Below are 23,881 nucleotides of genomic sequence, written 5' to 3' on the forward strand. Positions count from 1 at the left end.
GGGCCATCTACCTCAAGCGCGGTAGAGGGACCTTCCCCCACCCCTCCTACCCTTGGCCTGCCAACAGTAGTTCTGGGCACGCCGATTCCAGAAACGCCAATTCCTCAAGGCACTCTCCCATCGGCTTCTGTTGTGCAAGGCACGCCTATACCGAAGGAATCGCCTCGTACCCCTCCTTCATTACTGCCACAGAGTCGTCGCCGCGGCCGCTATACACGTCGAGTCAACATTAACCCCCGGCCACGGCCACAGCCTGAAGAGCGACAGTTCGATCAGATAGTTGATCCGCCTTTTGGGGACCTTGACTTGCCTGCCCTTTGTGAGGGATCGAGCCCTTGTGCGCGAGTTCTATACTGCCCTGAATGACGACAAGATGCATAGTTGCATTCGCTGCCAGGAGCGTTGGTTCGATATGAAGCGAAATAGCTTGAAAATCTGCAGCCGCTGCATTAGTCGAGACAGGAAGAAAGGCCCCAACGAGCCCTACTTCTTTAGCGCTGCGAACAACCTTGACTTCGGGGAAGTCCCCGGCAATCTACCTGATCTAACGATGGTCGAGGAGATGCTCATTGCTAGAGTTCACGTACATGTGAAGGTCCTGCAGGTACGTGGCGCTCAATATAAATATCGCGGTCATGTTGTCCACTTCCTTCGCAATGTTGGCAGGCTATTTGAAGAGCTCCCGGTCCTACCTGAAGAGCTAGATGTCGTCCTCCTGCGGCCTCCTAATATGGAGGGCAGCCCTCGCTTCCGGCAACAGTTTGCTCGCGATTTGCGGGTACGCCGCTCATGCCTGTTGGCGTGGCTGCACTACCTACAGCGCCACCACCGGGGCTATCGCGATATCGTCGTGAGTCAGAATCGCTTGCACCGGCTTCCTCTTGATGGCAACATAGTTGATTCCATTGCCAGCCAAGTGGCTGACATACCTGACGGCGAGGTCCCCAAAGGCCCCGTCGAGGAGGCTGTGGAAGAGGATCCTAGCGATGCCGATGCATCAGCGATCCCGAATTTGCAGGTTACCGATACCGAATTGAACGCTCTGCAGTCCCGATTTCTTGATGGTACCCTAACCTGAGCGTATGACTGATGTGGAGCATATACCGTGTAACGCGCAGGCTCACCACCAGATGCCGCTGCCTTCAGTTCGCAGGACCCCCATCGACGAATTCAACCGTTCCCAGCCGCTGCTAACGCTTGCATTCCCTACCCTCTACCCTGACGGCAAGGCCGACTTCGTGGAGCCTCGTTTACGGAGCATCACGTTCCAGGACTACCTTGCCCATGCGATGAGATGGCATGACGGACGTTTCGCCCGCCATAAGACGTGGCCTTTCGTCGCCCTCAACACGCTGTTACGTGCGCAGGTCCGAAAGCGAAGTGACTACCTCGTCAAGCAACGCGACAGCCGCCGTCAGCCCCTTACACGCGCCGACCTAGAGGAAGCAATGGCTGAGCCTGACGAGCCGGAGGCTCAGGTCCTGATCCAGTCGATCACGCGCCAAGCCGCAGTAATTAGGGGCACCCGGCCGTATTGGTATAAACAAAGGAAGGAGTTGGAAGCATATGCCTATAATCTAGGCAAGCCCGGCCTTTTCGCTACTGCAAGTGCAGCCGATTACCACTGGGAATCCCTATACCGCCATATGCCTCGATTTGACGAGTGGCAAACAGCTCCTGAGGCGGCGCGGATGGCTCTATCCCGGCAACTACTGCGAGACAACGCCCACATCGCTGCGTACCACTTTCATAAGCGTTATGCGCTGTTTAGGCTATTGTCTTGAAGCAGAAGTTCAACCTAACGGACTCTTGGGGCCGCTACGAGTGGCAGGGCAGGGTTCCAGTCACCACCACGGCCTATATTGGCTAAGTGGCCACCCAGACTTAGATCCTGACAACGATCAGTCCGGGAGCAATTCGCTCGCATCTGGGGATACCACGTATCTGCAGTGAACCCAGAGCCACAGCGAATACAGGCTCCTGGGGAAGGAACCCTGATCGGTAATCTACTGGAACATCCCACCGTTCAGTTCCTATCGATGGTAGTCAACCGCGTGCAACGCCACCGCTGCAACAACTACTGCATGCAGCTCAATAAGCATACCAAGCAGGTGGAGTGCCGCTTTGGATTTCCTCACGGCCAGCGCCTACTAGCCTCCTTGACAAGGTTCCTCACTCTAAACACTGGAGCTTTAGGGGCGAGCGGAACGATGGCCAGATTAACCACTACAACCGCTTGCTTACCGTTGCGTGGCTAGCCAATACAGATGTTTCGCCTTGCACGAGTCTACAGCAGGTAATCGATTACGCGGCCAAATACTGCTCCAAGTCGGAAAAGAAGAGCGAGTCTTTTGCCCAGATTGGGAAGGCCCTGATGCCCCGGGTCAAGGACCACAACCCCTTGATTTCCTTCACGTCAAAGCTCCTCAATCAGCTGGTTGCGGAGCGGGATTACTCGAAGCAGGAGGTCAGCCACTTGCTCCTCGGCCTGCCGTTACAGGAAGGGTCACGAACTTGCCTGTACGTCGACTGTCGTAATCCTGACAGGCATTCCCGCTCCCTCCGTATTGACGGCGATGAGGTGGACGAGGCCCCCAACGTTTACGAAAAGTACACTCAACGCCCGGAAGCCCTAGCGGACCTAAGCTACGTCTCCTTCCTGAAATGCTGGAATTTCCGCCCTAGGGACCCTTCAAAGTGGAAGCAATGGCAGCCAGGCAACATTAACGGCAGGCCTCGAGTGCTGGTTTACTTTCCTCGCTATCAGGCTGATCCAGAAGGTCAACAGTGGTCAGATTACTGTCGTGTAAAGCTAACATTAAACCACCCACATCGGCGGGTTGATGATCTCCTCACAGTTGACGGCCAGCTTTTTGGTTCTCACGCTGAGGCCTTCTCCTATTGTTGGCAGCATCACAGTCATGGTGATGACCATTACGGTCGGCCAAAAGAGGCTCGATTACAGCCTCAAGATGATCAATACGAGGCTCTGCCTGTGGAGGAAGAATTTGATGACGAAGACTGGATTCGCCTCGCCGCCCTTTACCTGACAACTCCTTACCCAGGAAGATCTTGACCTACTTGGCCGCCGCGATATCGACATCAATTACGACTGGACACAGCATGTGGGTACTTATCCGGAACTCCGAGACGGCTACTGGAAAGACCTTATCGCTAGCCACCCCATGGCCAACGATGTGGAGGTCCTTGGCCCTCACTGGCGTAATACGCTGAATACGCAACAACGGCTCGTGTACGACACATTCATGGGCCACTTCCAGGCGCAAAATCCTGCTCAAATCCTTCTCCACGTTGATGGTGGTGGTGGCACAGGCAAGTCGTTCCTTATCAAGGTGCTTTCTTCCCATCTTCAGGCAGCCGCCCTACCGAATCCTAGCCCTATATGCCGCGTGGCGCCAACAGGCGTTGCGAGTAACCAGATACAGGGCAGCACCATTCATTCGTTGCTGCGCCTCCCAGTAGGCGGTACTTTCACCGACCTTCCCCCGGCCGACGCAGCCGCCCTTCAGTCCCGCCTACGGCACATCAAATACCTCGTTATCGATGAAAAGAGCATGCTAGGGCTTGAGCAGCTCGCGCGGATCGATTCCCGTTTGCGACAAGCCTTTCCACAGCGTAACCTCGAGTTCTTTGGTGGTGTGAGCGTTGTGCTTGTGGGCGATTTCTTCCAGTTACCACCAGTCCGACAAAAGCCCTGTATTCGACTAGCACCGGCCTGTCTTCGTTGGAAAGGAGAGGGCAGGTGGCCTACCGCCTATTTGACCGCACCGTCTTCCTGACCACGGCACAGCGCCAGGCTGGTGATGATCAGGCCCAGTTCCGTCAGGCGTTGCAGGAACTGCGTGATGTAAAGTTATCTATACCATCCTGGAACCTCCTTAGCAATCGGGTACAGGCCAGGCTACCGCGGAGCAGCTTGACGGCTTCAGGACCGCTTTGCGAGTGTATTCTACAAAGGCACGGGTCAACCAATACAACCACGAGCATATGGTGCATCTCAACGCCCCGGCAATACAAGTGGAGGCAAAGAATCACGGCAACGGCGCTGGGCAGGCACCAAGCAACAATGCTGGCAATCTATCTAACAAGTTCCCTGTTGCTAAGGGCACCAGGGTGATGCTCACGACTAATCTGTGGCAATCAGCTGGCCTAGTTAACGGTGCTCAGGGTACTGTATACGATATCGCCTGGAGCGCAGGCGCCGATCCATTGGAAGACCCCCCAGCCGTTATTATGGTGGACTTTGATAGCTACGACGGACCGCCGTATCTAACAACTAACGAGGGCAGGAAAATCTCACCCCATCCTGCCAGTCAGGCGGGACTTCCTTGTGGGCAACGAGACCTGCGCTCGCACGCAGTTTCCCCTAATCGTGGCGTTTGCTATTACTGTTCACAAATGCCAGAGCCTAACAAAGGATAAAATAGTTACTGATCTCGCTACACGCGACTTCCAGGCCGGTATTAGCTATGTTGCCGTCTCACGGGTTACCTCGCTCCAAGGCTTACTCCTTGAGGCGCCGTTCGATCGTCAGAGCCTCTATAACCACACGCCGACGGAAGGTTATACGCCTGCGTTTCCTACGTACTGCATTCACGGCTAACTATGAGACAGGGATGAAGATGCGCCTCGCTGACCAACAACGGCGTCAGGGTCAACAGCTGAGCGATCCACTGTATCCACCACTCTACCGTGACTAAACGTCGTCTTCCTACAAGCTACAGGGAAGGGGGGGGGGTACGATATAGGGTTATAGTTAGACTGGGCCTGCCAGGAAGTAGTTCGAACGGCTGGTTAGCCGCTGAAGGCGGAAGGGGGGTTCTAGTGGGTACCCCTTAAGAAAGTCGAGTGCAGGTATACGATATTCACCCTTCGGGCTGGATATTCAGCCGTTAAGCCCCTTGCATTGGCAACTTAACGGGTGTTCGAAGTATTTTAAGGAGGTAGTAATCACGTCTAGGAGGGCTAGAATTGCAGCCGCTAGAGCTACTCGCACAGCATATACCAAGCCGCCAAGCACCATGCAGTCGAAGCCAGAAGACTTGCCAATTCAAAGGACCTATCCGTGGCTATCAAAGCAAAGAGGAGGCTGGCGCAATCAAAAGCTCAAAGAAAAAGCATCTCGCGAATTGTGGGACAAGACTTTGGAGATGGACCAAGTGACTCGCTTGCGCAAGGAGGAGATTGTGTCAGACATTTGGCTCCACACGGGTCAGAGATGGCATCAGGCAATTGATGAGAATTATCTAAAGAACAAGAAGTGAACGAACGAACGCACGGAGTTGTGCAGCTCTTTATACGCAAATGAAAGGTCCGTCGCGTGATTACGCAGTACCGGTAGTGGTTGCCTAGCAGGCAACAGCGGCGTTGCGAGTAACATCGCCACTTCATGAATAATCATCCTAGGCAGGCTTGATATGCGACAAGATATTTATGACTCCGGTCTATGTGCGAAATGTATAAGTCCTTTCGAATAAAAACACGACCACCAGAGGGAAATGGCACCTCGCTTGAGGCTTGTTGGTAGGAGACGATTGCGAGTAACGTGCAGTTCCCTTCAGCGCAAACCCAGACGTTCTCACAAACATGTAGGGCGTTGACGTGCTTTTTCCATTTGTTCTTCCCCCTAAATGTGCTGCGGCAGCCTGCAGCTCGGAATAGACAAGGGAAGAGCCAGGCGTCGATGTCAGCACCTTTCTCGAGTAGCATCTGGACCACCTTCTCGTGTCCGTTAAGTGAAGCAGCCCAGAGAGCATTGCCGTACCTTTCACTCTGAGTGTTGACGTTGGCACCATTCTCGAGCAGCATCTGGACCACCTTCTCGTGCCCCCCATATGAAGCAGCGCAGAGAGCATTGCCATCCTTAGCGTTGACGTCGGCTCCCTTCTCAAGCAGCATCTGGGCCACCTTCTCATGTCCTTTAAGTGAAGCAGCCTGAAGAGCATGCCGTACTCTCCGCCTTGGGCATTGACGTCGGCACCATTCTCGAGCAGCATCTGAGCAACCTTCTCGTGTCCTCCACATAAGGCAGCCTGAAAAGCATTGCCGTGCCTTTCACTCTGAGAGTTGACGTCGGCACCCTTCTCGAGCAGCATCTGGACCACCTTCTCGTGTCCTTCAAGGAAGCAGCCTGAAGAGCATTGCCGTCCTCTCCGCCCTGGATGTTGACATCAGCACCTTTGTCGAGCAGCGTCTGGACCACCTTCTCATGTCCTTGAGTTGACGCAGCTTGGAGCATTGCCGTATCGCCCGCCCTGGGCGTTGACGTCGGCACCCTTGTTGAGAAGCGTCTGAACTGAACGGCATAATCCCGCAAGTGAGGCGTAATATAGAGCTGGTGCGATTCGGTACGGAATATACGGACCACTTTGTGACAAATAGTCAGGCCTGTACAACTGACAGCATTTTTTTAGAGTAACATCGCATACAAGGAAATCTATGAGAAGTGAATGAACTCTTGCGCTGCTACACTCCGCTACTACAGCGTGGTCCATCCAGTATTGTGCAGAATATTGGGCCAACCAGTATGACTGCCTGAGTTCTGTAATCGGAAGAAAGTGATCCATATCCAGTAAGTACGCAAGGCAGACTTCTGCGATGGAAGCTCTTGCATTAGTCTGTTCGAAGTGCTCAGCGATGTCCGCCTGTAATCTGTCAGACATCAAGTACTCCTTGACTGAGAAATGTGCAAGCTGCAGCTGCGTCACAGTCTTTTCGCTGCCCTGTTTGTCTCTCGTTACGGACACGAGGCTGGAACAATATCTTGACACCTCCTCTGGAACTGGCATTCTATTTTTGCGGTCAAATCGAGGTTTCGACGTGGTATCTAATGCGATCGCGTCAACGACTTCTCTGATAGTTAATGGTCGTTCGGAAAATGTTAAGAACTGCAAAATCTGCTGTTTTCGGTACCAGACGTGAACTGCTTTGCTGCTTGTTCGAATGATTCGCTAAAGACCCGTAAGACTGCCAGCTTGGCGCTGTGGGCAGCCGTTTTGTCGCAAGCAATTTTCGTGGCCGCTTCGAGGATTGAGACTGGCGCGTGCTCAGTGGACTGGGCTGAGTCGAGGAGATTCGGGGCTTCTTCCAGCTGCGCTCCTTCCGTGACGGCAGCTTCAAGCGTTTCGGTGGACGAGATTGACTGGGCCAGCTGCTGGGCCGCGGGAAACGAGTCTTTTCGGCGAGCTTCCGTCGGGTAGCGAGGTCGGAGATGCGATATGTGAGCCGCTGAATTTGGCGGCGATCGTATGCCTTGTCTCGAGGCATTGGAGTCGACATGCGAACCTGAGGCTGGTGCCATGGCCGCTGCCGGCGCGCGCGCGGCTCAATTGGAGTTTTGTCAAGAGCACTTGTTAAGCGAAAGTATGTGAGAATAGGCTACTTTCTTAACACTTGCGTGCCAAGAAAGTAAAAATACAAGGAAGGATGCGTCGCATTGACGATGGAAACATTGGGCTGGTCAGGGTATGGCCTTGTTTGCCCTCAGGTGCGGGATCATCTTCCCGTACTTGTGACGCAGTGCTCTTTTATGGTCATTCATGGCGTCGATATTCGGGTATGCTCTGTAACAAAAAAAAGAATTCCAAGTAATTTTTGTTGATATACCGACGTGATTCTGGTTACTCGTGATGGAAATCGTTCTCGCAGGAGGGTGCTGTGGGGGAATCCAGCCCTGGCAGCGGAGGTCGCGCAGGCCCGCTGCCAGTCCGCGGTACTTCTGTCGGGACCCTCCGAAGTACTCGAATGTCTGCCCATCGACGCGCCTAAACCTAAAATGGGTTTTGCAACACTGTCCCCTCTCGCCCACCGTACTAATGTGCCACCGTCCACCGTTCTCCACATAAGCGATGCGCTCTCGCGGCCTCCTCGTCAGACTATTATTGATTGGCTGCCGGTAAGTATCTTACCTCAGCTTGCAATCTGCCCCCGCCCTCGACCTTCCCTTCACGACCACCACTTGGTCAAATGAAATACCTCAGCACAAACATACCGAACAGAGCGGCAGAAAACAGGCATCCGCAATGCCTCGCGGCTGGTACCTCGCCCAGGGCCTAGTCCCACTCGGCTACAGCAGCAGCGACGACGACGAAGGCCCTTGTGAGCTGCCAAACGGTCGACTTGTCTGTGGACCTCATGGATTGGTGCGTTGTGGTATATGTTGCAGCGACTACAGCTTTATGGACGATGTCCTTGGTGAAGACATCGAGGACAACGAGGAAGATGATGAGGATCATGACGTGGCTCCTTTTGCGCCGCCATCCACCATCGCCATCCCTTCCCTAGGATCTGACGTGATGAGGGGCACTGGTCTGGTGTTCCCCTCCAAGTTTCGACATCCCACTAGCCCCCTGCGACCGATGGAGCTGTTTCGCGGCAGGGTTCGTTTCATGAATATCGTCAGGTATGAAGCTTTTTCTTCTTCGTTACGTACTTTCTCGTGCCTGGCTAACCCGCGGTCCGTGGTCACAGGTGCACCTACCCCAACGACAAGTCCATGCTTCTCATCATGACCGACGGAGCATGCCTTAACAACGGCCAATCCAATCCGAAGGCAGGTTGGGCATTTGTACAGGGGCTTCATATTGAGGGCCAACCGCTCGTGGTCTCAGGTCGTCTGGAAAAGCAGGGCCCTTGGGGTGATGACGGCATCAAAGCAGCAACCGGGCTGAGCTGCGAGCTGTCATCGCCGCCCTGCGTTTCCGACACTGGCCGGGCGAGGGCTTCAGTACAGTCATCATCGCCACCGACTCTGAGTACGTCGTGGAGGGCTCGACACAGTGGGCGAAGGCTTGGGTGCAGAACAATTGGAGGACGAAAGGTAAGAAGGGAATTGGCGGCGGCAACGTCAAGAACAAGGACTTGTGGGAGATGCTCTTGGGGGAGTGTGAGAAGGCCCACCGTAATGGCCTGGTCATCCAGTTCTGGAAGATCCCACGCCAGTGGAACGCTCTCGCCGATGAAGGTGCGAAAAATGCTGCCGCCGCAGAAGAAACGCCTGTCGAGTGGAAGGATTGCCTGGGCCTCGCAATATGAGGGTGAAGGTGACTAAAAGTGATATTGCTCTGGCAAAGCCAACTCTGTGAACCTTGACGTTTGGGTCCGCTGTCTGGCTACGTAAACCTCGTCATCATCAAAGCGAGCGGGGAGACGACGCGCACGGTTTGGCCGGCCTCCTGGCGAGTCAGTGGGAATGGACGCTGCTTCAACCGGCTCGAGGTCGACCAAGGTAGCTTGACTCATCGTCAGTGTTGTCATCTCCGCGTAAATGCCTTCCAGTCCTCAAAGTGCTCTGAGAGATATTCCATCCCTACCAACACCTCCCACAGGTGCCCATGGCCGTCAGATTTGCCCCAGCCCTGGGTCCGCATTGTCTGAAGGTATATTGGCTTGAGAATCGCATTGACTTCACCAAGTACGCGCCAATCCTCATTCGATAATATGTCAGCCGCCGGGATGCGTTTTGCCTCATCTTGTTCGCCTTCAAGTGCAAAGATGAATGCCCGAATGTCCGTCCGATTCCTCAAAGCCCTCTCGATCATCATGTATGTGGAGCTCCACCGAGTCTCGTTGTTCAGGATGACCTCCAGTTCCGCAGTTGACTCTTCGCAAAGCCGATGTTCCTCATACTCTTCATCCTGCGCAATGCGATTGAAGTGTTCGCTCCGCTGTGGCGACGATCGGATGAACTTGACAACGTTATGAAGTTTCCCGATGGGCCCTTTCGCGCGCCAGTGGCCGAGGTCCTGCTCTGGAAGGCCTCGCATGCAATTGATCTCGGATTCGAGTTCGAAGGACTCTGCATCTTTGTCGTAGAGAAAGGCCCGCGCAACAAGATTGAGAGTGTGCTCATAACAACGCATCCGGCGTGCCTTGATGTCAGCGGTTCTCATGGATGAGTCCAGCTGCTTGTACATGTAGTGCAGGCAATGATCATTTGTGACTAAGTTGTCAGAGACAACACAGCCGACTCGCCCCCCGGATCTCCCAGTCCTGGACGATGCCCACGAGTGACGCAGCAAGGTTCTTTCCGCTATGGATGCCGAATTGACGTCGAAGTGCAAGCAGCCGCGACTGCTGGCGTGCCCCCTGGTCGATGAAGTGTGCGAGACAAGCCACAATCGCAAAACGATTCGGCGACGTCCACAGGCCAAAGCTGAGGTGTATCGTCGTCAAAGCATCGCGCAACCCTACCTTGATGACGTTAGCGAAAACCTACGAGGGGAGGAGGTAGGAAAGTCGTCTCCGGGGATTGAGCCCGACAGCTCGCCCTTGCGAGGCCTTGCAAGAAGCGCTGGGTGAAGCCTACTGTGACAGGATTTTCTCGATAGCCTAGCTCAGCACGTCCTGTGCCCCACCGGGACCTGAGCGGCCTGACGGCGCTGGACGGAAAATACACACACACATACCCGTTGGTCAAAGGCAGGCGCGGCTGACCAAAAACGTTAAGTTGGCCCAAAAAATCCGGGACAGCACAAAAACCCCCGGGACAATCTTAGAATAGTGGAAAGTGGCGAAGACACTTAGTTGGGCTGCTGTGGCCCCACACCAAGATCAACGGGTAACGTCGCCCTTTGCCTGCCCTCTTCGCGAGACTGTGTGGGTGGAGAACTAGGTGGGGCAGCCAACTAGGTGCGTTAGTCAGGAAGAATTTCAGGCGAGTCACGTGACATGATGTGGTTGCCTTCTCAACTGTCTCTAGCCTTTTCGTAACCATCGTTTCCACGAAGGTTGTCGTCAACATCAAAAAACACACGTTTAGCAAGTTCCAACCAACATCACTACCACATGCAGGAAACAAACAAAATCGAGGAGCTAGAGAGGCGACTTCGTGAGGCGGAAGAACGCATTGCAAGCGAAAAGCAACGCGCCGAAGAAGCAGAACGAGAGCGTCAACAAGAGCGAGATCGTGCCGAGAAGGAGCAGCAACGCGCCGAGAAGGAGCAGCAACGCGCCGAGAAGGAGCAGCAACGCGCCGAGAAGGAGCAGCAACGCGCCGAAGAAGCAGAGGAACAGACGCGACCGACCACATTCGACGAGTACATCGCTGCTTGTCATCACCACGTCTTTTCCCAGTTCACGGTGGAAAGAGACCGCAGGCTTACGTCAAGGGGTTCCATCACCAACCCTCGAAACAAGCTGTGCCCTACTAGTCTTGAGCCTTGGCCACGGTTCATGGAACAGCAGGGGAGCATTTTCGATACTCTCTACGAATGTCTGCCCGTCGGCATTCGTGTCTTCGAGAGCAAAAACTTCCTAGCCGGTCTAGGAAGGAGAGTGGCGCAACGATCGATAGCAGATGAGAAGACGCTGGAATACTTCATGCATAATAGTGTCGAAGACCCTGTCAGAGTCATCATGGAGCAACTCAGGCAGATTGACGAGGTGTGCGACGCATTCGACATGGGAAACGGGATCGTCTTCGAGAACCATCCTCACGCCATCAGCGACGTCGCAGAGGAAGTAGTCGCCCGGGAGAACCCGTCAACACCGCCGCAAACACCGGACCACCGACGAGATCTTCATCAGCTGCGGCCCGACCAAATCTGCATTTATCGGTCTGGTGATGACCCATCCCGGAGAAGCGGACGATGATCTATGTGTCCGAGTATAAGGCACCCCATAAGCTCACAGCTCCGCATCTCCGCGCCGGATTACGGCCGATGAATATCTACAAGGAAGTCGTCAATCGGAAGACGATCCCGCCATCTGTGGACCCGGACGGCCGTTTTGAATATCACGCCGAGAGACTGACGGCGTCTGCCCTCACACAAACGTATCACTACATGATCGAGGGCGGTCTCGAGTACGGGTTGCTGACAACTGGCGAGGCGACCGTCTTCCTCAAGGTGGACTGGGCCGAGCCTGAAACGTTGTATTATCACCTGGCAGAGCCCGGGCCGGAGGTGTTGGCTCATCCAGAGCATATGCAGTCTAGCTCCGCGGTGGGGCAGTATCTCGCGTTCAGCCTGATGGCGCTAGGTAGGCCGGGCGGACGGGTGGAACACGGGCAGGATGAGCGTGATCGGGCGACGGCGAATCTCAACAGGTGGGCGGAGGATTTCGAAACGACACTGCGATCGATTCCAGAGAGCGACCGAATGGCATCGAACATCGCATCCAGCTGGGCACCTACAACATACGAGGACTTTGACCGGTCGCCGATTACGCGGCGGGAGGAGACACCGTCGAGGTAGAATAGGCGACGAGCGCAACACAATTGCGACTAGACGAGATCAGTCGGAATCATCGGACGACGAGTCGGGATATCGACCTCCGGATACGCCGAGCCCTCTGAGCGGCAAGGACGACGTGGACAACGCGGACAACGTGGACGAGGCGATGCAAATGTACCTCGAAGAAGTCAACGAATCCTGGCACGCCGGCCCCGCCAAGGGACTGATGAGGAAGTGGAACGGCGGTACTGCACCCAAGCATGCCTCCTTGGACTGGTTCAGGGAGGCACCCTCGATCCTTGTTGTCCCAACGCGGGGTGTCATGGCAGACCTCGAGGCGCGCTACATCCGATCAGTCATTCTACATGGCTGCAACTTCTGAGTGAGCAGCTGCGACAGACACTGGATGCCGGGATCACGAAGCTAGGAAAGCACGGTGCTCGAGGAGTGCTTTTCAAGGTGACCCTTCTGTCGTATGGCTACACGTTTGTGTGCAAGGGCACAGTGAAGGCCTTCATCCGAGACCTTGAGCATGAAGCAACCGTCTACAAGCGCCTAGAGCGGGTTCAGGGCGTTAACGTACCTGTCTTTCTCGGAGCCGTAGACCTTCGGCCGCTGAAGAGGACCTACTACTACGACCATCGGGTTTACGTCGTGCACATGACGTTTCTTTCATGGGGAGGAGACATAATTGACGAGGCCAAGGTCGCAGCCAGCACGAGAAGAATCCTTGAGGCCAAGGCGCTTGCATCCCTGCGGGCGATACATGAGGAAGGTGTGGTGCACAAAGACGTGCGAAGCGCCAACATGCTGGTCAACAAAGAGACGGACGGTGTGATGATGATCGACTTTGAGCGTGCTATGTTGCTTGAACTAGTGCGACGGCCACTTGCGCAGCTGGTGCCCAACAAGAGAAGATTGGACTCGGGCAGTACGACAGGTCCAGGGAAGGGCAGAGTATGCAAGCGGCGAGGTGCGGGAAGTTTTGGATTCGCAGAGGATACTCTGATGGTGAGGACAGCATTCCTGGGGATGAAGGACGGCCATAAATGAGAAAGGGACGTTTATGATCGAACGTGATGACGATGGGCGACGAATGCGTCTACTACTACTGGATAAAGGGTACGCTGTAATAGTATATTAATATGCGGAGAGGCTGTGTGGTATTGATAGCTGGGTGATTACCGGAATAGTGGTGTACGATGCAAAGAGGCAACAAACCTCAGGGCTGCCGTCAGATCAGGCAATTGATGAGAATTATCTGAAGAACAGGAGCTAAATGAACGAACGCACGAAAATGTGCAGCTCTTTATACACAAATGAAAAGTCCGTCGCGTTTACGCAGTAGCGGTTGCCTAGCAGGCAACAGCGGCGTTGCGAGTAAAATCGCCACCTTATGAATAATCGTCCTGGACAGGCTTGATATGCGACATTCACCCGGCTTCAATGCTAACAAGTCTCTGCTGCGCCAAAATAAAATAATATGTCTGATCATTTGTACGATAGAGCGCACATCGCAGGAGGGTATCACGTGCGTCAGCAGGGAACAACGTTTACCCGACACGCACACAACCTATCAAACCTCACAGCATGGTCTAGATAGCGAAGAATAACAAGAACAACACGATCATCGATCAAAGACCCAACTGAGCCTCAGTTAACCTATCCACACTGATCAGTTGTTACCTTGGCTGGTAACCTCAGAGCAGCAAGATAGAAGAGACTTCCTCAACGCATCCTCACGATCTGTGGCGCTCTGCGAAGAAAGAAGTGCTACAACGCGAGACTGACTACGAAGACCCGACCGGCGCCCACTCTATTCAGTCAACCGTGCCTAGTTGTTTGCCTCAGCCGCTGACCTCTTAGGCGTGCCCTATCGCACATACAAATCTCTGGTATCCCGCTTGATTATTAGCTTCATTGATCACTCTCGATCAATTTGACCCTCTCTTGACACCTTCTTGCCCTATTCCCTCGCAGATTTTCCTGTCAAGCCCCATCCGACATCATGAGCAGCAGCGCAAGCGGCAGCAGCGCGAACGCGAACGCACCGGCGCTCGACATCAACGAATTCCTCGATATTGCTGAATTCAACCGTGGCCTCGCCACAATCTTCAACATGGACCTCTTCAACACCCCAGTCAACGAGACTTCCGATGAGATCCACTATAATACCTACGTTCTCGCCCGCATCGTTGATTATAAAGTCTCCTCAACATGTCAAGGTCTCGAGCTGCTTGGATCATTCCAAGAAGACTTTGAGGATTGGGAGGAAGACGACTTCAAGAAGGTCGATCAAGGGTCCGTAAGGTCCTACGGAATACCCTAAGGTTCAGAGGAATCTATACAGGAAAGCTGAACGCAAAGATCACGGCATTCCTAGTAAATCTGAAGAACCGTGACCGACTTCCTGAGTGGGATGAAGACGATCTTCGTGATGCCATCTTATACGAGAAAACGGCCGCCTACCGACGCCAACAAGAACTCCTCAGACGTTCGCCATCGCTAGCAACAACCCCAGCACCAACCCCAGCACCAGTCACTCCCGATCTAAACCTCCCGCAAGACCCCCAATGACCAATCCCTACCCTGTCACGATCGAATCAACAGCAGCAGGAACTTATGATCAGACCAGCTATCGACCGCGAAGCTTACCGGACCGTGCCCCCAGTCCAGGTCCCCAATGAAGACCTCGATCCTGCCATCGCCAACCAGTTTTCTAAGCTATGGGATCGAAAGCTCAACTATTCAGGTGACGCCTACGATATCCTAGATGATAAGATCCGTTACTTTCTCGATGCCTGCCTCACAGCTAGCATCAAACCGTCACAATTCCACGCTTTGTTCTCAAATATCCTCACGAAGAGAGCAAAGAACTTCTTCGTGCATCAAGTCAGCCGCGATTCAACGTTCGCGGAGATGTATCAGAAGATGAAGCAGCACTTTGATACGGAAGTCAATAGGCAACAGTATCACACTGACTGGACCTCGATCAATTTCACACAGCTTCGGAAGGAATCTCCGAGAAGCCTCTCTGTGAAATCCTCCAGGCTCTTCTTGACAAATTGCAGCTATGCCAGAGAGCTCTTGGGAATAGCTATGGCGGCGAAGACCAGCTAATTTCAACGACAATTCGAGCATGCCGTGGCGTGCCTGAATTAGAATTCGCCCTCTTCGTGCCGGCTAAGACCTTCGAGGGACTATCTTCACAGCTAAGATCGTCACTCACAACCGTCAGCCAAAGACAGCCCGGACAGCCCAGTCAATATCTTCAAGATCAAGACCAATTCTTTACTGACCGCCGCTATCAGCACGGCGATGGAAGGGTCGCTTTTGGCAAAGCTGGGGTAGCAGGTCGCACGTGGAGACCAGGCGAGGCCGGGACGGTGGACGCACATAGATAGGCATGGTAACGGGGGAATATTGTCGCGAAGACCATTGCGCCACGCAGGCAAAAGTGGAACGCGCTCCTACAGGTGCGCTGCAATTGACACATATATCTGACAACCGCGTTTTTCCGACACACCCCCTCAGGGATCGCGGCTCCGCCGGGATTCCTGGACCTTAGCAGCCCACGACGCGGGAGTCGAACACCAAGCACCGCGCCCATTACCCAGGGAAATCCAAGAGAAGGAGGGGTACACGGCTATCTACGGGTATTACCCCGCAACGCGCAGTCACCGGAAGTTGCAGGGGTGGTGTGCCATCCCCTCCCGGGCTCATAACTGTCGCGAAGACCATTGCGCCACGCAGGCAAAAGTGGAACGCGCTCCTACAGGTGCGCTGCAATTGACACATATATCTGACAACCGCGTTTTTCCGACAAATATAGAGGGGTAGTATTGCATCGCCTCGGTACCATAGGGAAGCATTTTATAGGGAAGCTATAAGGGAAGAAACGCCACGGCCATGAGGGAAGTGATGGTTAGGGAGCTTCCCATTCGGGAGAAGTAGCGTCGTCAACAAGCGAGACTGTCCAAGTGGAGGTGCTCCGGAGCCAAAGCTTTATAGCCCGTTGCCAATTTACGGCAGTCGACGTCGAGGAGGCAGCAGCATGGCGGACAGTCCTGCAGTGAAGTTAAGCGAGGCGGTTGCTCACCCTGAAGCCTGTTCGTTGTCAGTCGGGGATGGAGAAGAGGTGAGAACGTGAGCGGGTCGGGTTCGGGGCTCGGAGATGGTGCGACAGGAGCCGGTGTAGATGTGGTGGCAGCTTCTGAGAGGGCCGCAGAGCACGGGGAGGGCCTGGGACGGTTACGAAGATACGAATCACGGGCGAATGCGGCATCAACGTTCCGGCCGATTCAGCCTAGGAAACCTGTGGTTGAAGACACCGCATGGAGACAGCACGCAGAAGCAATTGCGAGGTCGTTGCCGAGAAGACCGCCGCGAGGCGGTTTGCGGTCAAACAGAGCACGGAAGTTCCATAATATGGTTAGCAGCGGAAGTTCCGCGCAACATCAGTCACCGGGTCAGCTTCCGAGGCCCCTGTTGCCTAGGGAACGTGGAGATATGGGGGTAGCGGACTCTGATCGTCCGCTCCCTCATCGGCACTTTCTGCCTCAGGAGGGAGATCCTGAAGATGAGGAGCAACGTGTTACGGCGGCGGCGGGCGATGTCCCGAGTGTTCATTCGAAGGAGGTACCGAAGCTTCGATCCATCCAGCCTAGGGAACCGGTATTCGACAACTTAAGAGAAAACGGGCAATTAGCAGCAGCGATTGCGTCTGGTTTGCCCAAGCGCCGTCGGGGACGGAGTTGGCGGGTAAAGGAGTACCAGGCCGCAGGGGTGTCTCCAACGCAGCAGGTACGGCGCAGCATCCGGGGCCGTCTCCTGTGGGGGTGGGCGACGCCGCGGCAGAGCCAGCGGACGCTTCGCTGAGCGGGCGGAGGCTGCAACAAAGGGAGGTGGGCGGCTCATCGCGGGTGGCGGCTGGGGCCCGTGCAGTTTGATCGGCAGCAAGAACGAGGAGAGTGCTGGAAAGGGCAGGACTGAGGTCAAGGTTCGGCATGGAAAACGTTCGCCAGCACGGCCCGGTGCCTGTCCAGTGCAAAGGGCCGGATGGCGTGTCAGGGATGCGCACGTAGTCGGGCAGTCGTCGCCAAAGCTGCCGCATCCGACGGCTTGCGAAGAAGCGAATCAGCCACGGAGAGAAGAAATCATGGATCGGAGGCGGCCCCGGAGGCGGCCCCGGAGGCGGGAGAAGAGAAAACGTCTTCCTGGCCCGGACGAGCGCCCGAGAAAACAGATTCGGAGTGGAATCGGAAGGCAGAGGAGTCGGGAGCTGCGGGCCGAAGACCTGGCGAGTGTGCTGCGTTTTTTGGAGGAAGACTTCGCCATGAAGGAGAGGCTGTCTAACGATCAGACGTGGTGTACGCCAATACCGCACGACAGGAAGGTGTCGACGGTGCGGGATTTTTATCAGGCGTTCCACGATGCGAGCACGTTGCCGATACGGACCTGCATGATGTGCTACCGCAAGCGTACGAGAAAAGAGCTGAGGAGATCAGATGGGATCAATGGCTGTCAAGCTGCGTGCCAGAGGGCGGCCGCTCACCATTTTCATGCCGGAGCTGCTTTCCGAAGGCGAGCCCGTGTCGGTGTGTGCGGGTGTGCCCGATGCCTGGCGCGCGGTAGTCTGTCGCCGGCGGTCCATCTTCACACTCGCCTTGGCTGTGAGCACATGTTCCCTGACGAGCTTAAGGGACTCACGCTGGTCGAAGAGAAGCTCGTCTCGCTCAACTCCTGCTATGGGTTTGTCACGAGATATAGCATTCCGGGCGGGCAGAGGCAGGCCGTGAGGTATCCGAGGCACGTCAAGGGCCACATCACAGTGTTTCCCAACAACGTGCAGGAGCTGGCGACCAAGGTGCTCCGCACCCCTTTGCAAGCACTGGACGAGATCCACGTTTCGTGGCAGGGCGTGGAGAAGCCGGCACCGAGCGACCTGTCGAGTCTCTTGTCGGTGAGGAGGCGGGTCGTCGAGAGGGCTCTTGTTTGGCTGAAGAGGAACAACCCCCACTACGCCGAGATCGAGATCGACGTGGCGGAGATGGAGAGTTGGGGAGACCCGATAGACGGGGTGCCGGCCTTGGTGTATGATCGCATGGAGCGGAACGAGCCGTCCGCATGGGAGAAAACGCGGACGGCGCACGTTGTGCCGCCCACGGAGCGCGCCATGGACGACGAGGGGTCGGTGGAGATCGAGGAACTCTTCGCTCTGCTCAAGCAAAGGCAGGAAACGGGAGGCGAGGCTGAAGGGCACGGGCCCAACGAAGAAGGCGCGGGTCGTGATGGAGTTGGTGCTAGCCCCGATCAGAACGTTCGACCAATCAACGAGGTGACGTCTTCCGGCATGTTTGGGCTGGACGGACCGCCAGACGTGGCGGATGTCGAGAAGCTGCGGTTTGCCTGTGACGCTGTTGGCGCAGGTGCCGACGACGGCCGCGCGGGCCCGAGAACGTGGGTCGGATCCTCGGTGGGGTCGAGGGCGTGGCGACGATGGCAGTGAGCCATACATTCGAGTCTCGCGGGGGGATGAGTTTGCCGACTCCTTTGAGACGTCCTTCTTCGCCAGAACGTTCCCGACCCTGTTCCCATTTGGCGTTGGGGGACCAAGGCTGGCCGAAGAGGCCATAGCCGAGGCGGGGAAGGCCCTTACCAACTTGCGAGGCACCGGTAGAGCTGTTGAGGCAGGGGCGGCTGCGGGAGACATCGTATCCTCCCGAAGCTTGAACCTCCGGATTTGGGCCGACATCGTGCTCCGGCGCCATGGTGGCCGGTTTGCGTTGCACCACATATTTGCATTTCTCGTCTTCAACATGGGGGTGCGGTCGAGGAACCGCCGCGTCAGCATGCTGAGTGTGGCGAGGAAGGACTTCGGCAAGGTCGAGCGCGTTGCCCGCTCGATGACCGCGCAAAGGTTAGCGGCGGCGAGGGTCGAGTTGGAGAGCTCGGGCAAGACGACCGATGAGGGCGTGAAGGAGCTTCTCAGGAGCCTCTCGCTGTACGGCCACCGGCAACCCATGTCGAGAGAGTTCGGCTCAATATGCGGCGGAAAATCCAGTCGCTCATCGTTGGCTACGGCGTTCCGGCCATCTGGTTCACCATCAACCCAAACGACATTACGAACCCGGTGAAGCTGCGACTGGCGGCATATCGGACACGCGATCCCGGCGCGGCCGAGGAGTTCCTAGAAGGCCTTGGGAGTGCGTACAAGCGGACAAGGCTGGCCATGTCCGATCCGATGAGCGCCGCCGTATTCTTCCACCGGGAGATGAAGCTCTTCTTCGATCATTACGTGAAGGTCGGAGAAGAGTCGGTATTCGGGCGCATCGGCAAGTACTATGGCGCTGTGGAGACCAACGAACGAGGGCGCTTCATGTTCACGGCTTGCTCTGGTTGCACGGAAACGCGCATCTCAGCTCGATGCTTGCCGACATCCACGGGGAGGATCAGGCGGCGTATCGCGAGCGAATCATACGATACGTCGATAGTGTCTTCTCCGAGGTAAGAATAGCTAAGACGTGTCACTGAGAACCTGAATTGCTCGTCCGATGGACAAACGGGGCCAGGCTGACGTGCAAGATAGGATCTGGATCAGGAAGGGTTCTGCGCCGTGCAAGCGGAGCGATCTGTGACGTCCGATATTTCCTCCCTGCTGGACAACACCGAGCAGTTTTCGGCCGCATTTGACGAGGAGGCCAACTTCTGTGCCGGCGCTACACAGGTTCACACGCATAGCCCGACCTGTGTCAAGTATTCCTTGGGCAAAGGAGCGCGGAAAGGGAATCTCTGTCGTTTTAAGGCTCCATGGAGGTTGGTCGACAAGACCGCCATCACGGCAGACGGGGTGCTGCAGATCCGGAGGACTCACAGCATGGTCAATCGATGGAACAAGGCTATCGCTGTTGGGCTCCGGCACAACCACGACATTTCCTTCATTGCGACGCAGCGCAAGACCATGGCCCTTATGTATTATGTCACGAACTACGCGACGAAGGTGGAGGACCCGGTGTGGAAGCGTGTGGCGGCCGCGGCCGATCTCCTGGCCGCCTCAACGGGTGACGGCACGGCCAACGGAGGACAGGACGACGGTGGAGGTGCTGTTGGCGATGACGCCGCCAAGGGGAACAGGACGCGACAGTTCTTGATGAGGGTGGCGAATCGTGTGTTCACGGAGCGTCCGCTATCTCAGGTCGAGGTCATCGCTCATCTTCTGGGATATCCAGCCGAGTTCACCAACAGCAGCGCCTGGGCGTACCTGAACACATCTCTGCTGTACTGGGAAGTCTTTCGACGGTGGCCGTATCTCCGACGAGCAAGTGGCGCGGCGGCCATAGATGATACTCTGAATGAGTCGGTCGTTGTCGAAGAAGCAGGCCTGAGGATCTCCCACGTTGAGGCGTACCAGCACCGGGAGAGCTCCTGCGAGGGCTATGCTTATACGACTACATATCGCTCGTTAGACTAAAACGCACCAGTAAGGATGAGAGCTGTGCGGCCTGGGGAGGTGCCCTTCGAGGATGGATGGGCGCCAGGAGACGCTGGGTCCAGGTGCTCAGGCGGCCGGGCAAGCATGCTACCGTCTGCCTCGATGGCTACCTGAGCAAGGACTTCGGCCACAACGACGACGAGGAGTCGTGCCACCGGAGGTGTGTATAGCAACCGCCCTGCCGGCAGGCATCATCAGAGTGGCTAACCTCCCCCCCCTCCCCCTTAAAGGGCAGCCGTGCAGCATCTTGCGCTATTTGTGCCGTGGGAGTCCTTTCTGTGCGAAGAAACAGGTGAGATCAATGGCATCTGGGAGCGGGCGCGAGAGGCGCTGGCCCCGAGAATATCATGTCTCGTCGACAACGTGCAGCTGCTTCGACGATCAGCCGAAGACGCAAAGCGCGACGCCAAGCAATGGGCGGCCTCATCCGGCGATGGCGATTCCACGGTCGCCCACGTCGAGGAGGGCGAGACAGGCGAGGCGGGCGCAGAATTTGCAGCGACGTATCGGTCCAACAACATCGGAGACGCAACGCGCCTGATCGACGTCGTCCGAGGCGCAGTGGGCACGAATCAGGTGACGGCCAAGTCGCCGGAGCTCATGGCAATGATGCGGCAGCTCTGTCGATTCCAGCAATCGGCGCTCTGCTCAACGGCCGAGCTCGAGGCCATCGCGATTCCCGAACAAGGGTTGAGGTGCATAAGCATGCCAGGGCGGGTATTTTCCGGGGCCGCACTACCGCCGCAGGATCAGGTCAAGGCTATCAAGTCGCAGCAGATAAGTGCGTCGAGGAAAGGAGAGAATGATCCAGGCGTACAAACCACAATCGCAGTCCGGGAAAGCGATCGCCGAGCTGCGTTGCGGAGGTGATGACCGGCTTCGGGAGGACGACGTCGAAATGACGACAGCCGACTCCGACGAGACGGCTAGCGACGCAGAAGCGGGAATGCGCGTCCAGTTTGGCCCATCGACCTCCTTCTTCGCGGCGGGCAAGGAGTTGTCAACACGGCTAACGCTGAACAAGAGGCAGTCGATCGCTTTCCTAATAATATGCCGCCAGCTCGATTTGATGCGACAAACGAATAGGGGCGATGCCGGCCAGCTCTGCCAGTTCGTCGGCGGCGAGGGGGGCACCGGCAAGTCGCGGATCATTGGGGCACTCGTCGAGCTGTTCAGTGGGAAGAGCCTTTCGAATCGTCTGCTGATCACGGCGACGTCAGGGACTGCCGCGGCGCAGATCAACGGCATCACGATCCACTCCGCCTGCGGGTTCACTAAAGACCAAGGGGCGGGCGGCGCGAACACAGCCAAGGACCTTGACGGGGTGCGGCTGACAAAACGGGCGGAGCGGTTCATCCACGGCCAGTCTCGGATGGACTGGCAGGAGAACGGACTCGTTGTCATCGCCGAGGTGGGCATGGTCGGAGCGCGGACGCTGCACGCCATAAACGAGCGACTCTGTCGGCTTCGCGGATCGCAGAAAGATTTCGGGGATCCCCATCGTCCTCTTCTGCGGAGACTTTCAGCAGTTCCGGCCGGTCCAAGAGAGGTCGATCGTCCTGCCGAGCGCGGCCATCTCGTGGGACGTAGACAACTCGTTCAAGGCCGAGCAGCGGCACCAGCACGACAAAGCGCACGCGCTGTGGAAGAGATTCACGACGGTCGTCATGTTGAACGAGCAAATGCGCGCCGCCGGGGATCCGGAATTGCAGGGCTGCTGAAGCGGATCCGGCAGGGTGTGCAGGACCGCACGGATCTGGACCTCCTCAACTCAAGGTGCTACCGCGAGGGCAGGCGGATCCCTTGGGAGACTGGCATCACCGTGGTGACGCCGCTGAACAGGAATCGGTGGAACCTAAACATGGAGGCAAGCTTGGCGTTCCGGGTCCAGCAGCGGTCGACGATGCGCATCTTCATCTCCGAGCACAAGTGGAAGGAGGGCCTGCCGACCGAGGAAGAAGCGATCATGGTACTCAATCAAGGCGACGATAGCGCGATCCCCGTGCCGGCCGTCTTCATGTTCGTGGCCGGGATGCCGGTCGTCGTGAACCACAACACCCATCAGGGGCTGAAGCTGGTGAACGGCGCCGGCTACTCGGCGGTGGAGGTCATTGTCGACAAGGCGTCCCCAGGGCATCGAATCTCGTCCGACATGACGATCCACTTCGGGCCGCCGGCGGGGATATTACTGGAATCGGCGACGACAAAGGACCTCCACTTCGTCGGGATGCCGCCGGGCACGATCTTGTTAACGCCGATGAGCGTCAGGATACACTGCCAACGAAAGCGGCCGTGGCAGCAGAACGACGTCAGCCGGAAGGGATTGCCGTGCGCAGCAGCCTTCGCCTGCACGGACTACAAGGTGCAGGGCAGAACGCTAGAGCGCGTGGCCCTGGAGCTGCGGGGGACACGGACGACGAAAGTCGATGGAAGGGCCGTGCCCTCGCAATGCGACCCGTACAGCTTATATGTGCAGCTATCGCGCTGTCGAACGCTAGACGGCATCACGCTCGTGTCCAAGGTGCGGGAGAGAGACTTGGTGGGCAACCGAGTCCCCGAAGAGATGACCGCCGCGCAGGCCAGGCTGGAGGTGCTAAGCGAGAGGACTGTCGAGGAAGCTTTGCGTCGGTCGGATGGCGACGCTGAAGAGTCAAGGAGAGTTGTCAGGGTGAGGTGACGAGGGGGAGAAGACGGAGGAGCGCGCCGGCGGGCAAGAAGACAAGGGCACTGGGCAGCAGCGATCAACGAGGGGCGACTTGCCTTGAGGAACGAAAGGACTTTATGCCCCACCCCCGGTTTTGCCCCTCGAAATCCCCGCTTCTGATTCGCTCGGTCGATTGGCTACGGTCATTTCGCCTTCGGTTGGGCCTTTCGCCTTCTGTTTGTCATGTCCTGGGGCATCTGATTCGCTTGTCCGTGCCCTGAGACTTCTGATTGCCCAGAATAATAAACCGCTTTCGCTTCTGGCCCGTTGAAAACCCCCCTTCCCATTCGCTTGTGCCGCCTGCTCCACCGGTCGCCCCGACCCAATTTTCCCATTAGTAATGAAGTCCTTGCAAGGGTCGGGGTGGGGCATAGCTAAGTTATTGGTGTCGCGCCCTCTTGGGTTAAGTTACCTACTGCTCACCGTCTCTGTCCCCGCGCTCACCGAGCCTGTTGCACATCGCTTCCCGAACAGTTCTATCGCTCAGTTCCT

General features: G+C 56.4%; 7 protein-coding genes across 7 annotated transcripts; 5 read left to right on the plus strand and 2 right to left on the minus strand.

Annotated features, from left to right (window-relative positions):
• Positions 1 to 412: 412 nt before the first annotated feature.
• On the plus strand, positions 413 to 4,721 carry HRG_08774 (PIF1-like helicase domain-containing protein; the record flags this gene model as incomplete). Its single annotated transcript, XM_044867245.1, has 15 exons — positions 413 to 604; positions 821 to 850; positions 941 to 1,064; positions 1,147 to 1,359; positions 1,441 to 1,511; positions 1,554 to 1,694; positions 1,772 to 1,827; positions 2,197 to 2,505; positions 2,548 to 2,806; positions 3,066 to 3,333; positions 3,379 to 3,659; positions 3,812 to 3,916; positions 3,979 to 4,189; positions 4,311 to 4,583; positions 4,636 to 4,721. 15 exons carry the CDS (start codon positions 413 to 415, stop codon positions 4,719 to 4,721), a joined length of 2,619 nt encoding a protein of 872 aa, XP_044717266.1.
• Positions 4,722 to 5,647: 926 nt separating this feature from the next.
• Positions 5,648 to 7,321, minus strand: HRG_08775 (ankyrin repeats (many copies) domain-containing protein; the record flags this gene model as incomplete). The annotated part of the gene is made up of 5 exons (XM_044867246.1): positions 5,648 to 5,666; positions 5,786 to 5,939; positions 6,002 to 6,072; positions 6,126 to 6,275; positions 6,939 to 7,321. 5 exons carry the CDS (start codon positions 7,319 to 7,321, stop codon positions 5,648 to 5,650), a joined length of 777 nt encoding a protein of 258 aa, XP_044717267.1.
• Positions 7,322 to 8,198: 877 nt separating this feature from the next.
• On the plus strand, positions 8,199 to 9,054 carry HRG_08776 (RNase H domain-containing protein; the record flags this gene model as incomplete). Its single annotated transcript, XM_044867247.1, has 3 exons — positions 8,199 to 8,422; positions 8,491 to 8,576; positions 8,699 to 9,054. 3 exons carry the CDS (start codon positions 8,199 to 8,201, stop codon positions 9,052 to 9,054), a joined length of 666 nt encoding a protein of 221 aa, XP_044717268.1.
• A 218-nt stretch (positions 9,055 to 9,272) lies between these two features.
• Positions 9,273 to 9,935, minus strand: HRG_08777 (putative transposase; the record flags this gene model as incomplete). The annotated part of the gene is made up of 1 exon (XM_044867248.1): positions 9,273 to 9,935. One exon carries the CDS (start codon positions 9,933 to 9,935, stop codon positions 9,273 to 9,275), a length of 663 nt encoding a protein of 220 aa, XP_044717269.1.
• An 871-nt stretch (positions 9,936 to 10,806) lies between these two features.
• Positions 10,807 to 12,576, plus strand: HRG_08778 (metalloprotease-like protein; the record flags this gene model as incomplete). The annotated part of the gene is made up of 4 exons (XM_044867249.1): positions 10,807 to 10,849; positions 10,901 to 11,581; positions 11,653 to 12,067; positions 12,249 to 12,576. 4 exons carry the CDS (start codon positions 10,807 to 10,809, stop codon positions 12,574 to 12,576), a joined length of 1,467 nt encoding a protein of 488 aa, XP_044717270.1.
• A 1,626-nt stretch (positions 12,577 to 14,202) lies between these two features.
• On the plus strand, positions 14,203 to 15,314 carry HRG_08779 (uncharacterized protein; the record flags this gene model as incomplete). Its single annotated transcript, XM_044867250.1, has 3 exons — positions 14,203 to 14,499; positions 14,562 to 14,755; positions 14,825 to 15,314. 3 exons carry the CDS (start codon positions 14,203 to 14,205, stop codon positions 15,312 to 15,314), a joined length of 981 nt encoding a protein of 326 aa, XP_044717271.1.
• Positions 15,315 to 17,874: 2,560 nt separating this feature from the next.
• HRG_08780 (AAA domain-containing protein) lies at positions 17,875 to 23,362 on the plus strand (the record flags this gene model as incomplete). The annotated part of the gene is made up of 11 exons (XM_044867251.1): positions 17,875 to 17,945; positions 18,003 to 18,653; positions 18,700 to 19,168; positions 19,258 to 19,508; positions 19,616 to 19,700; positions 19,783 to 20,553; positions 20,748 to 20,845; positions 20,916 to 21,466; positions 21,528 to 22,105; positions 22,421 to 22,906; positions 22,988 to 23,362. The coding sequence occupies 11 exons, from the start codon at positions 17,875 to 17,877 to the stop codon at positions 23,360 to 23,362; spliced, it is 4,386 nt and encodes a 1,461-aa protein (XP_044717272.1).
• Between the last annotated feature and the right edge of the window lie 519 nt (positions 23,363 to 23,881).

Source organism: Hirsutella rhossiliensis, assembly GCF_020360975.1.
Source record: "Hirsutella rhossiliensis strain HR02 chromosome Unknown scaffold00011, whole genome shotgun sequence".
In the NCBI taxonomy this organism is placed as follows: domain Eukaryota; kingdom Fungi; phylum Ascomycota; class Sordariomycetes; order Hypocreales; family Ophiocordycipitaceae; genus Hirsutella; species Hirsutella rhossiliensis.